The sequence below is a fragment of the Choloepus didactylus genome, chromosome 1 (assembly GCF_015220235.1).
Source record: "Choloepus didactylus isolate mChoDid1 chromosome 1, mChoDid1.pri, whole genome shotgun sequence".
Lineage (NCBI taxonomy): Eukaryota > Metazoa > Chordata > Mammalia > Pilosa > Megalonychidae > Choloepus > Choloepus didactylus.
The window spans coordinates 117,535,901-117,548,331 of record NC_051307.1 but is presented as its reverse complement, the minus strand read 5'-3'; the positions used below and the strand labels follow the sequence as shown (position 1 = coordinate 117,548,331).

The 12,431-nt window shown below is 41.9% G+C and overlaps 2 protein-coding genes across 5 annotated transcripts in view; both read left to right on the top strand.

Moving 5' to 3' along the window:
- The window catches only part of NAALADL2 (N-acetylated alpha-linked acidic dipeptidase like 2), a 1,146,579-nt gene that overhangs the window by 870,542 nt on the left and 263,606 nt on the right, over positions 1-12,431 (top strand). For all 4 annotated transcript variants that reach the window (XR_005217472.1, XM_037840432.1, XM_037840429.1 and 1 more), the window contains exon 11: positions 11,502-11,597. Coding sequence is in view for 3 of the 4 variants with exons in the window: in XM_037840432.1 (XP_037696360.1) it covers positions 11,502-11,597 (96 nt within the window). In the remaining variant the exon portion in view is untranslated. The remainder of the gene's footprint in view (positions 1-11,501; positions 11,598-12,431) is intronic.
- LOC119509954 (protein tweety homolog 2-like) lies at positions 1,327-3,408 on the top strand. Its single transcript, XM_037803911.1, has 2 exons — positions 1,327-2,328; positions 3,223-3,408. Exons 1-2 carry the CDS (start codon positions 1,342-1,344, stop codon positions 3,406-3,408), a joined length of 1,173 nt encoding a protein of 390 aa, XP_037659839.1. The 5' UTR covers positions 1,327-1,341.

Here is a 12,431-nt window from a genome sequence, read left to right as displayed (position 1 = left end):
CCATTATTGATTATAGTTTTGATATAGTACATTTGTTACTGTTGATGAAAGAATGTTAAAATACTACTAACTGTAGTATATAGTTTGCAATAGGTATATAGTTTTTCCCTATATGCCCCTGTATTATATTACCTTCTAGTTATAGTGTCATACATTTGTTCTAGTTCATGAGAGGGATTTTTAATATTTGTACAGTTAATCACGGACCTTGTCCACCACAAGATTCACTGTTTTTTACATTCCCATCTTTTAACCTCCAGCTTTTCTTCTGGTGACATACATGACTCTGAGCTTACCCTTTCCACCACCTTCACACACTATTCAGCACTGTTAGCTATTCTCACAATGTGCTACCATCACCTCTATCCATTTCCAAAGTTTAAGTTCACCCTAGTTGAACATTCTGCTCATAATATGTGGAAAGCCGCCGCCGCCGCCGCCGCTGCGGGCGGGTGCTCTGCGCACGGGAAGCCCCCGGGCCCGGGTGGGCTCGTACCGGGCCACGTGTGTGTGCCGTTTGGGAAGCCGCGAGCGCCCGGCCGAGGGGTGCCGGGGCGCGGGCGTCTGCGCTGCTGCCCGGGGAGCCGGCGCCGAGCCCGCGATCGAGTAATGCCCAGCGGCCCGCCCGGTCCCGGCTCCCACTCTGTGGAAAGCCGCCTCCCGAATCGGGCCTAGCGTATGCGCTGCAGCCTGCTCTAGAGTTACCCCCGCCCACCGAGTGAGCCAAGATGGCGCCTGCATCCTGTTTCCGCATAGTGACGCATGTATCCGCCACCCGCTCCTACCAATCGAAATCCTGTATACGCGATACTAGCCTAGAAGCTTATTGGTTGTTAATTGTGTATAAAAGGTCTTACCCGGACGGGGTAGGGTGAGACAGCCCACAAGGAGCCGCGCCTGACGGCCGCATCGAGGTTGTTCTCCCCCGAGGCGTCTCGCCCCGGGTGGAACCTGTATTGCCTAGTCCCATTAAAAGCCTACATGCTCCACTGCTGCGAGTCCTGAGTGATCACAAGCGCTCCGGGTAAGACGTTGTCCGCACCCTCTCTCCCCTTATCTCTCTGGTCCCCATCGCCGGCCGACCGAGGACTCGAGGCGGGGCGGAGAGAGCGCCGGACAAGTGGTGGCCCGTACGGGGCACACACTCCTCAATCGACCCCTCGTTCCCCTCGACCCGACGGAGACGTGCTCCCGGGATTCGCGGCTTGACCTCCGCGACTGATCACCGCGAGAAGGTAAGCACCCCTTTCCATACGAGGACTAGGGCCCGTGGGCGTTCAGGTAGCCCCGGGGACTCGGAAGAGCTCTCCGAGTGATTACAAGATAGTGCCGACTGCAAGCATGGGGCAGTCTGAAAGCTCACCCCTATTAACCCCCTTAAAGACCCTTTTGAAGCAGCGGGGCTGGCGGCGATCGGCACAGCCATGCCGGCCGCGCGCGTGGAGTACAGGTGGCTCTCCTACCTCCTGCCTGGTCACCTGCCTGGGACTGGCCAAGCACTCCAAGTGTCTGCTCGCCTTGATGCTGTGCTGCGGGGTGCTGGCCCTGATTCTCAGCTGGGCTTCCCTGGCTGCAGACACCGCCGCCGCCGTGGGCACCAGTGACTTCTGCGTGGCTCCTGACACCTTCATCCTGAACATCACACAGGGCCAGGTTAGAACAGAGGTGACCCGCTACTACCTGTATTGCAGCCAGAGTGCAAGCAGCCCTTTCCAACAGGTGCTGACTGTCTTCCAGCGCTCACTGACCACCATGCAGATCCAGATTGGGGGGCTGCTGCAGTTTGCCGTGCCCCACTTCCCCTCGGCAGAGGGAGATCTGCTCGAGATCCAGCTGCTGCTGAACTCATCTGAGGCCGGCCTTCACCAGCTGACGGCCATGCTGGATTGTCGGGGGCTGCACAAGGACTACCTGGATGCCCTCACTGGCGTCTGCTACGACGGCATCGAGGGCTTGCTCTACCTCGGCCTCTTCTCCCTCCTGGCTGCCCTGGCCTTCTCCATCATGATCTGCACGGGGCCACGGGCCTGGAGACACTTTGCCACCAGGGACAGGGACTATGATGACATCGACGACGATGACCCCTTTAACCCCCAGGCCCGGTGCATCGCCGCTTACAACCCCCCTCGTGGGCAGCTTCACAGCTTCTGCAGCTACAGCAGCGGCCTGGGCAGCCAGACCAGCCTCCAGCCCCCTGCCCAGACCATCTCCAATGCTCCTGTCTCTGAGTACATGAACCAAGCCGTGCTCTTCGGCGGGAACCCACGCTACGAGAATGTTCCGCTCATCGGAAGAGGCTCCCCCCCTCCCACGTACTCTCCAGCAGACGTGTGATACCCGATGGTTATTCGGGAGGCTTTGTGTCACCCCGGTTAGGGTGAACTTGACAGAGAAGCAGCAAGATGTCGCCGAGTGGCTCAAGGACACTTATCTCCCCAACTTCACCAATCTCTCCGACCAAGTGAAATCCGACCTTCAGGGACTTGAGAACATTAGGGAATTGAAGCCTGTTAGTTTCGACCTTTCCACACTGGGCGAGACTGTAAAAAATCTGTGGGACCAAGTCACCTCTTGGTTCTCTTGGCCCAATTTGACTAATTGGATTCTCTTGATGGTGGGACTATTGGTGGGATTAGTCATTGTTAAATCTTTGCTAGAACGCCTGTTTCAAGCGCGGCAGTACCGTGTTACCACTATGATGGCTATGTCCTCCACCTTTGATACCCCCAACAGCGACCATTCTGATGGCCATACCCCATCCTGGCCGCCTCGGGCGGGGCACTCGGGAGCGAGGTTTGTAGCTAAGCGCGCAGCTGTGTCCCGGGTATGACGGGCGACGCCAGCAGTCATAATTTTTGTCTCAGGTGGGTCTCTAGGGCAGAGTCCTAGTTGTGGCCAGACTGGACCCTAGCCATTGCACAGAGACACCTAGTGACACCCCCCGACTCTGGTTACTGCTGTTCCTGCCCCCGTCGTTGTTCCCCAGTTGCCAGGCAAAGCACTGCAGGGAGAGTCACGTTGCTTCCAGCTTACGGACTCTCCGGTCTCCATATGACGTGAGCATTCTGGTTGGTGCTAGAGGCTCCGCCGCTGGATGGCTGAGGCCTAGTCCAGACTCCCCAAAGCACCAAAGAGGTTGTGAACCATTTGGGTTCATGGGAGCACGCTCATCACTGGAGACACTGGGTCAAAAATAAATAAGAAAGGGGGAGATGTGGAAAGCCGCCGCCGCCGCCGCCGCTGCGGGCGGGTGCTCTGCGCACGGGAAGCCCCCGGGCCCGGGTGGGCTCGTACCGGGCCACGTGTGTGTGCCGTTTGGGAAGCCGCGAGCGCCCGGCCGAGGGGTGCCGGGGCGCGGGCGTCTGCGCTGCTGCCCGGGGAGCCGGCGCCGAGCCCGCGATCGAGTAATGCCCAGCGGCCCGCCCGGTCCCGGCTCCCACTCTGTGGAAAGCCGCCTCCCGAATCGGGCCTAGCGTATGCGCTGCAGCCTGCTCTAGAGTTACCCCCGCCCACCGAGTGAGCCAAGATGGTGCCTGCATCCTGTTTCCGCATAGTGACGCATGTATCCGCCACCCGCTCCTACCAATCGAAATCCTGTATACGCGATACTAGCCTAGAAGCTTATTGGTTGTTAATTGTGTATAAAAGGTCTTACCCGGACGGGGTAGGGTGAGACAGCCCACAAGGAGCCGCGCCTGACGGCCGCATCGAGGTTGTTCTCCCCCGAGGCGTCTCGCCCCGGGTGGAACCTGTATTGCCTAGTCCCATTAAAAGCCTACATGCTCCACTGCTGCGAGTCCTGAGTGATCACAAGCGCTCCGGGTAAGACGTTGTCCGCACCCTCTCTCCCCTTATCTCTCTGGTCCCCATCGCCGGCCGACCGAGGACTCGAGGCGGGGCGGAGAGAGCGCCGGACAATAATAAGCAACCGCTCCCCATTCTTTAGCCTCGTTCTATATCCTGGTAACTTATATTTCATGTCTATGAGTTTGCATATTATAATTAGTTCATATCAGTGAGACCCTGCAATATTTGTCCTTATGTGTCTGTCTTATTTCACTCAATATAGTGCCCCCAAGGTTTCTTCATCAACCCATTTTTTTTTAAGATGGTTTTGTTCACACACCATACAATCCATCTTAAGTAAAAAATCATTGGTTCCCTGTATAATCATGTATTTATGTATTCAGCACCGTCACCACCATCTATATAAGGACATCTCCATTTCTTCCACAAAGAAGGAAGAAGAGTCAAAGAAGGCAGAGAGACAAAAGAAAAAGAAAAGAGAGAGAGAGAGAGAAAATAACACGACAGCTAGAAAGCAACAAAAGGAAAGATAGCATTAAACTAAAGTAGAATAAAGAATCAGACAACATCACCAATGCCAAGAGTCCCATACCCTTCCCCTATGTTCCCCCCACCCCACAATATGCATTTAGCTTTGCTATATTGCCTTTGTTATATTAAAGAAGACATAATACAATGTTTCTGTTAATTATAGTCTCTAGTTTGCATTGATTGTATTTCCCCCCAATCCCACCCTACTTTTAACACCTTGCAAGGTTGACATTCATTTGTTCTACCTCATGTAAAAACATACTTGTACCTTTTATTACAATCATTGCGCACCCTAGGTTTCACTGAGTTATACAGTCCCAGTCTTTATCTTTCATCTTTCGTTCCGGTGTCTCACATGCTCCTAACCTTCCTCTTTCAACAATCATCTTTGTTCAGTACACTTACATTGCTGTGCCCACTATCTCCCAAATTGTTTTCCAAACCTCTCACTCCTGTCTTTTCCTTTCTTTGTGCAGTGCTTCCTTTGTCTGTTTGTCAGAGAATATTTTAAGCTTTCCCTCCTATTTGAAGGACAATTTTGCCAGATATAGGATTCTTGGTTTGTGGTTCTTCTCTTTCTGTATCTTAAACATATCACCCTACTTCCTTCTTGACTCCATGGTTTCCAATGAGAAATCCATACATAGTCTTATCAAGCTTCCTTTGTAGGTGATGGATTGCTTTTCTCTTGCTACTTTCAGGATTCTGTCTTTATCTTTGACATTTGATAATCTGGTTATTAAGTGTCTTGATGTAGGCCTATTCAGATCTGTTCTGTTTGGGGTATGCAGCGCTTCTTGGATCTGTAATTTCATGTCTTTCATAAGAGATAGGAAATTTTCATTGATTATTTCCTCTATTATTGCTTCTGCCCCTTTTCCCTTCTCTTCTCCTTCTGGGACAGCAATGGCATGTACATTCCTGATTTTGTTTTGTCCTTAAGTTCCCAGAGATATTGCTCATATTTTTCCATTCTTTTCTCTATCTGTTCTTTTGTGTGTAGGCTTTCAGGTGCATTGTTCTCCAGTTCCAGAGTGTTTTCTTCTGCCTCTTGAGATGTGCTGTTGTGTATTTCCATTGTGTCTTTCATCTCTTCTGTTGTACCTTTCATTTCCATAAATTCTGCCATTTGGTTTTTCAAACTTTTGATTTCTACCTTATGTACGCCCAGTATTTTCATTATTTGCTTCATCTCTTTTGCCATATCTTCCCTAAACTTTTTGAATTGATTTACTGTTAGTTGTTTAAATTCCTGTATCTCAGTTGAAATGTAAGTTTGTTCCTTTGACTGGGCCATAACTTAGTTTTTCTTAGTGTGGGTTGTAGTTTTCTGTTGTCTAGGCATCTGATTTTCTTGGTTACACCAATCAGGTTTTCCCAGAGCACAACAGGCTCAGATCTCGGAAGGAGTCAATAGTATCCTGTCTCCCTGAGGGTGTGTCTTAGAAGATTGGTACACCCTGTGAGGCCTCAAGTCACTGTGCTTTTCTGCCCAGCAAGTGGCACCTTTCAGTCTGTAGCTCCAGGCTGGTATAAGGAGATGTGGCCCGTGGCTGTTTTCCCCCAGGCTCTGGGGTCTGGTTCTGAATGGAAGGCAGGTAGTAGAGCATAGCACCACCTTCTTCCTCTTAGGGAAAATACACCCCCTAGGGAGAGGTCATTTACATTTGAGTAGTCTCTCTACCTGTGCTATCTCCACCCTTGTCTGGGTCAGAGCACTGGGAACTGAAAATGGCTGAGGCTTTCACCACTGAGCTGAAACTGGGACAGAAAGCCCCCTTCAGGGCCAGTCCACGGCCACCCTCTGGTTCTCCAAGATCAGTCATCAGCAAAAACCTCTGTCTGCTTGTTGGGGATTCATAGCTTGTAGTAAGCAGTCCATGCTTGTTGATTAAAACCCCAGTTGGAGCTCAGCTGAGCTATATTCACTTGCTCAGAGAGTGCTGCTGTCTAGCACCTCAAGGCTTTGCAGTTCAGGCCATGGGGGGAGAGGGCTCCCAGTTTGGATCTGCAGTTTTTACTTACAGATTTTATGCTCTGATCTTGGGCATTCCTCCCATCAGTTTGGTGTATGATGAGTGGACAGTCACGTTTGTCTCCTGCAGTTATTCCGTATTATTTACTAGTTGTTCCTGGTTGTTTGTTAGTTGTTCCAGGGTACAAACTAGCTTCCACTCCTCTCTATGCTGCCTTCTTCTTCTTCCTCCCAAATTTACCTATTTTAAATACCTCATATACATGTAATCACATAATATTTGTCCTTTTGTGTCTAGCTTACTTCAATTACCATAGTGTTTCGAAGGTTCATCCATGATGTAGCATGTAACAGTATTTCATTCTGTTTTCCTTTATTTTTCTCTCTTCATTTACAGATGATAACCATTATTAAAGTCATCATTCATAGTTTATATAATAGGAACAGGAAAATTTTACAAATCATATTTTATTTTTAATTTTTTCATTATTTTTGTAAGGATACGTAAATACCTTTCAATTAAATATGAGTGATATATCCATTTGTACTTGAAAACAAGTGGTATATGAATGTGTTAATATTTGAAAAACTGATGTTTGATCTATTATGTGTCCCAAGTCCAATAAATTAAACTCTATGAAATCAAAGACCATGTTGTGTATTTAGCACAGTTCCTGGAACATAGTGTACAATGAGTATTTTCCAAATGATTAAATAAATGAGACACAAGAAGCAAAAAATGGTATGACAAGGGATAAGTAAAGGGGTAAGAGAAAGAAGGAAAATTACAGTGGAGAATAAGGAACATGTTGATAATTACAAATTAATATATTCTGCCACTGCATAACTGAAAGTTCAATAGAAATTTCCTTAATTGTAACTCCCAGTTGATATCCTGATAGGGTCATTCAATTAGAGGCTGGCTGATATTTTACCTTTGCACTATTTATGAAGCTTTGGTTTGCTAGTTAAATTAATAAGATAAAGTTATTTTAAGATGTTTAAAAAAAACTCAATGTAAACCTTTTAAGGACTTCAAAAGCTTAATTATTAAATGAAAATGTACACAGCAAATTATCAATGTCATACTTTCACTAAAGTAAATTCAAAGTTATACCTATTTGTAAAAATAAACATATAAATGTTTATCATTGTTTCTCATAGGATCATAGACTGGGACTTTGGATTTCCTCTAGTTTAACATACTACCATTATCATATTTCCTCTCTATAATATCCCTGGCAAGTATATGTTGTTTACCTCACCATAATCACTACCCCATTACTACCTCCCCACCCACCATCATGATTTTTATTGTTTTCAAGAACATCATCAGTGACATTAACATATCTGCTATGTGCCAGATATTGGAAAGTTCACAGATCTCTGTGAAGTATTTATTATTATCCAAGGTTCTTAGGTGAGATAGCTGATCCTTTGGAAATTAAGATGCTTAAGATGACACAATTATTGAGTGGTGAAATCAAATTCATTTTTTTTTTTCATTAGAGAAGTTGTGGGTTTACAGAACAATCATGCATAAAATGCAGGAATCCCATACCCTACCGCACCATTAACACCTTGTTTTGGTGTGGGACATTTTAAAAATTGATGATAGCACTTTTTTATGATTGTTCTTTTTTTTTTTTTAACATTAGTTGCCTTTGTTACAATTGATGAAAGATTATTAAAATAGTACTATTAACTATGATCTGTAATTTACCTTAAGTGTGTTTTTCCCATATACAACAATATTATTAACACCTTGTATTAGTGTGGTGTATTTGTTAAAATCCATGAAAAAACATTTTTATACCTGTACTCTTAATTATAGCTCACTGTATATAATAGGATTCACTGTGTTATACAGTCCTATGTTTTCTTTTAATTTTTACTCTAGGAACATATACAACCTAAAGTTTCCCCTTTTAACTACATCCACGTGTGTAATTCAGTGCTGTTAACTGCACTCACAATATTGTGCTACCATCACTACCATTCATTCCCAACCTTTGTAATAACTAAAACAGAAATTGTGTATAAATTAAGCAACAACTCCCCACTCTCCAAACCCAATCTATATGCAGGTAAGCTATAATCTAGATTCTAACTCTGTGAATTTGCTTATTATAGTTATTTCATATCAATGAGATCATGAAATATTTATCTTTTTTGTGTCTGGCTTATTTCACTCCGTATAATGACTTCAAGGTTCATTCATGTTGTCACATGCATCAAGACTTCATTCCTTTTTTATGGCTGGATAATATTCCATTGTAGGTACATACCGTATTTTGTTTATCCATTCATCGACTGATGGACATTTGGGTTGCTTCCATCTTTTGGCAATTGTAAATAATGCTGCTATGAACGTTGGTGTGCAACTATCTCTTTGAGTCTCTACTTTGTATTCTCCTGGGTATATACCTAGTAGCAGGATTGCTGGGTCATATGGTAATTTTATACTTAGCTTTCTGAGGAGCTGCCAAACTGTCATTAACACCAGCTGCCCCATTTTACATTCCCCCAGCAATGAATGGGTGTTCCCATTTCTCCACATCCTCTTCTACACTTGTAGTTTTCTGTTTTATTAATACTAGTTATTCTGGTGGATAAGAAATGATATCCTGTTGTGGTTTAGATTTGCATTTTCCTAATGACTGATGACGATGTTGAGCATAGTTTCATATACTTTTTTAGCCATTTGTATATCCTCTTTGGAGAAATATCTACGCAAATCTTTTGTCCATTTTTTAATTGTATTGCTTGTCTTTTAATTATTGCGTTCCAGGATTTTAAAAATATATTCTGGATATTAAACCTTTATCATATATATGTTCCAAATATTTTTTTCCATTGAATAAGTTGTCTTTTCAATTTCATAACAAAGTCCTTTGATGCACCAAAGTTTTTATTTTTATTTATATATATATATTTTTTTAATTTTGAGGAGGTCCCATTTATCTATTTTTTCTTCTGTTACTTGTGCTTTGGGTTTAAAGCCTGAGAAACTGTTGCCTAACACAAGATTCTGGACATGCTTCCCTAAATTTTCTTCTAGGAGTTTTATAGTATTGGTTCTCATATTTAGGTCTTTGATCCATTTTGAGTTAATTTTTGCATATGATGTGCGAAGGGGCTCCTCTTTCATTCTTTTTTGCTTATGGATATCCAATTCTCCCTGCACCTTTTGTTGAAGAGATTAATATTTCTCAATTGAGTGGACTTGGCAGCCTTGTCAAAAATCAATTGGCTATAGATGTGAGTTTATTTCTGAACTCTCAGTTTGATTCCACTGGTCAATATATTTATCCTTGTGCCAGTACCAGCCATTTTTTGAAGAACTCCAATCTGTGCAGGACTGAGTGAAGGGGAGTGGAGAGGACCAAGTGGGCCAGAATGGAAATTTCCTACCTGATTGTCTCTTTCTTAGAGTCAGAATTTTTGGAGTCCTTCTCCAGTCTCTACCTTCCTCCAGAACTATACCTTTGTCCAGAGTTCTAAGCAAATGGCATTAGTCCTTATAATCACTGAATTTTGGGGGAGGTTTTTTCAGGGTGTATCTTGGGTCTCCATGTCAATGGTGTCATCTGGTGAAACCAAAATTCTAACCTATGTCTATTTTGACTTTCCCAAAGACCTCCAGAAAATTCTGTTCATAGCAAAATTAAATTTTTAGACCTATTACAGTAAGGGAGAATTACCACCTTGACTGAATCTTAGTAGGCTTGAAAATGGGGAACATATGGAAGGGTATTTATAGGATTTCATGCTTGACTTGTGTAATTTTATGTTAAGTCTTAAAAAATCAGGAGCTGGTTGGGACTGGGTAGAGTTTATGACATATTAATTTTAGATTGATTGGCACAGAGAGGAAATGAACATGAAACAAGTTTTGATAACAAACTGTTAGCCTTGATAGATTAAGTTGCTTGGTTAGTTTGGGTATTTTGTATCCAAAGGTGGGTATATGCTAGAGTGATCAACTAGATTACTTTTGCTTGATCTTAGTATTGTTTAAAATAGGGTGTGAAAAGTACACTGGTCCAACAATAGTTTAGCACTTAGAATTGGAATTATGTTAGTCTCAGTTCTCATCTTTATGATTTCCAGTTTATAGCATCCTTTCTTTCCCGCCATTGATATATCCCAAAGTAGTCTGTTCTACAGTTGGAGAGCTCTAATAAATAGCTCTAATAAAATTCAGCTTAAACTTGTTAACCTCTAGCAGCCACTAATGGGTGTAGATTGGATTGAATCTCTCTTCCCCAAGATAGCCATCAGAAAGTTTGTCTATACCTGTATGCATATCTATATCTATATCTATATCTATATCTATATCTTTATCTATATCTATCTATCTTTATCTATTACTTTCTAATGATCCACGTGTATATGTCCTTGGTTTTCTAGACAAATAATCCTAGTTCCTTCAGGTTTTCAAGTAAAAGCTATGTTTATATGTTTAAATAATAATCATGTTGTGGGCTGCAGATAATTTTGATAATTAAAAGAGCATTGCTACATAATAATATTATCAGCATACTGTATCTTCTTGCTATCTGAGACTTGGCTATATATGCAAGTAAAAAATGAATGAATTATAGCAACCATAGTTGATTCATTTCAATTATCTTAACATTAAAATTTTGATAAAATGTGTTACCACTTTTTTGGGATTCCCACCCCAAAACATTTTATTATTTTTTTGAAATTAGTTTGCAGTGTTTAAAATAGTATGCATATTTTTGCATAGGCTTTTCTAATTGGTAATCATATTTATGCAAAACATTCCATTCTATCAGCCTTAAAACGTACATTATAATATACAAAATGGAGAAAGGATTTTAGATACGGGTTTTGTTGTCAAAGTTTCTTACTCTACCTGAAGTCTACATTTGAAAAAAAAAAAAAAAAAAGCAGGATGGAATTGTCAAGAATTATCTCTTTCAGTAAGAAAACATTCTTTTGTGAATACATATAATGTCAGGAATTATAGAATTCTAGTTTTATTTTAATTTGTAAGTAATCTGTGGTGGGTTAATTAGATCAGTAGAATGAAGTCCAACAATCAACAAAACCTTAAAGCAATTTGGAGTCCTTTTGAATCTTTAAAGAAAATCCAATAAGCACTTAAAGAACAAAATCAATAAACGGTTTTAAATGTTTCTCTTCTGATTCACCACAGGGTCCAAGTTTTCTCTCTGAGGCCTTTTTTCCTAAACATGCAACAAAAATTGAAGAACTGGATCCTCTTTTCAACCTTCATGAAACCATTACCAAGGTAAGGGAAGAATGCATTCAGGAATAGGATAGGGAAAATTAAAAACAAACAAACAAAAATACAGTTTTTTTCTTTCTTTTTTTTTTTTTTGGTGAGTGAGTGAAAAGAAAATAACCAATCAAGAGAAATATATATATAGATTATAATAGAAGAATTTTAGTATCTTCTATTATTTTACCAAAGAGTAAAGGAAATAAGCATTCATCCAAGATTATACAGACCCATAACTGGTGATTTGCTTTCAAAATAAATCTTTACTAAAATAACTAGTCTTTTTCCTTAATCTGAGGGTATATTTTTGGAATATTCTCAAGTAGACCTCTACATTTTAGATTAAGGGCAATATGAAGTGGATGTTTGAATTTTTTTATCTTCAAAGTTTTGTTTCAATATTTAAGGTTACTTGCTTGTCTGTGGAACATTTAAGTTGCAGTTAGAAAAAATGGCTCCTATTTTAAAGGAAACAAATTTAGACTGAATTTATAATAAGGAAATGTTTTACTCTATAATGGCCATACTTATATTTTTATTGTATTTTCTTAACTGTGAGTTTTATAATATGCAGAAAGTTAAATTTTACAGTATAGAACAAATTAATGTTCTTAATGTCATTTATCATATCATATCAAGCATGTACCAATTCATTTCACATGATAAAGCCTGCCTTTTGGGGAAAGAATTGGTAGAGAATATTGTCATCTTGGTATGGTTAAAATAATCCATATTTATATATTCTTATGAGAGACTGAATCATTCTTAAGGCGTCTTAAGTGAACTTCTGCAAGACTATTTTTTTCCTTTAAAAAAGAGGAAATGTGTATTAGTTAAGGTTAT

Bases quoted from the DNA above. Each gene is read 5' to 3' on its own strand.
- LOC119509954 (XM_037803911.1), top strand. From the start codon at position 1,342: ATGGGGCAGTCTGAAAGCTCACCCCTATTAACCCCCTTAAAGACCCTT. The intron at 2,329-3,222 runs GTGTGATACCCG...AGATGTGGAAAG, and splicing joins CCACGTACTCTCCAGCAGAC to CCGCCGCCGCCGCCGCCGCT.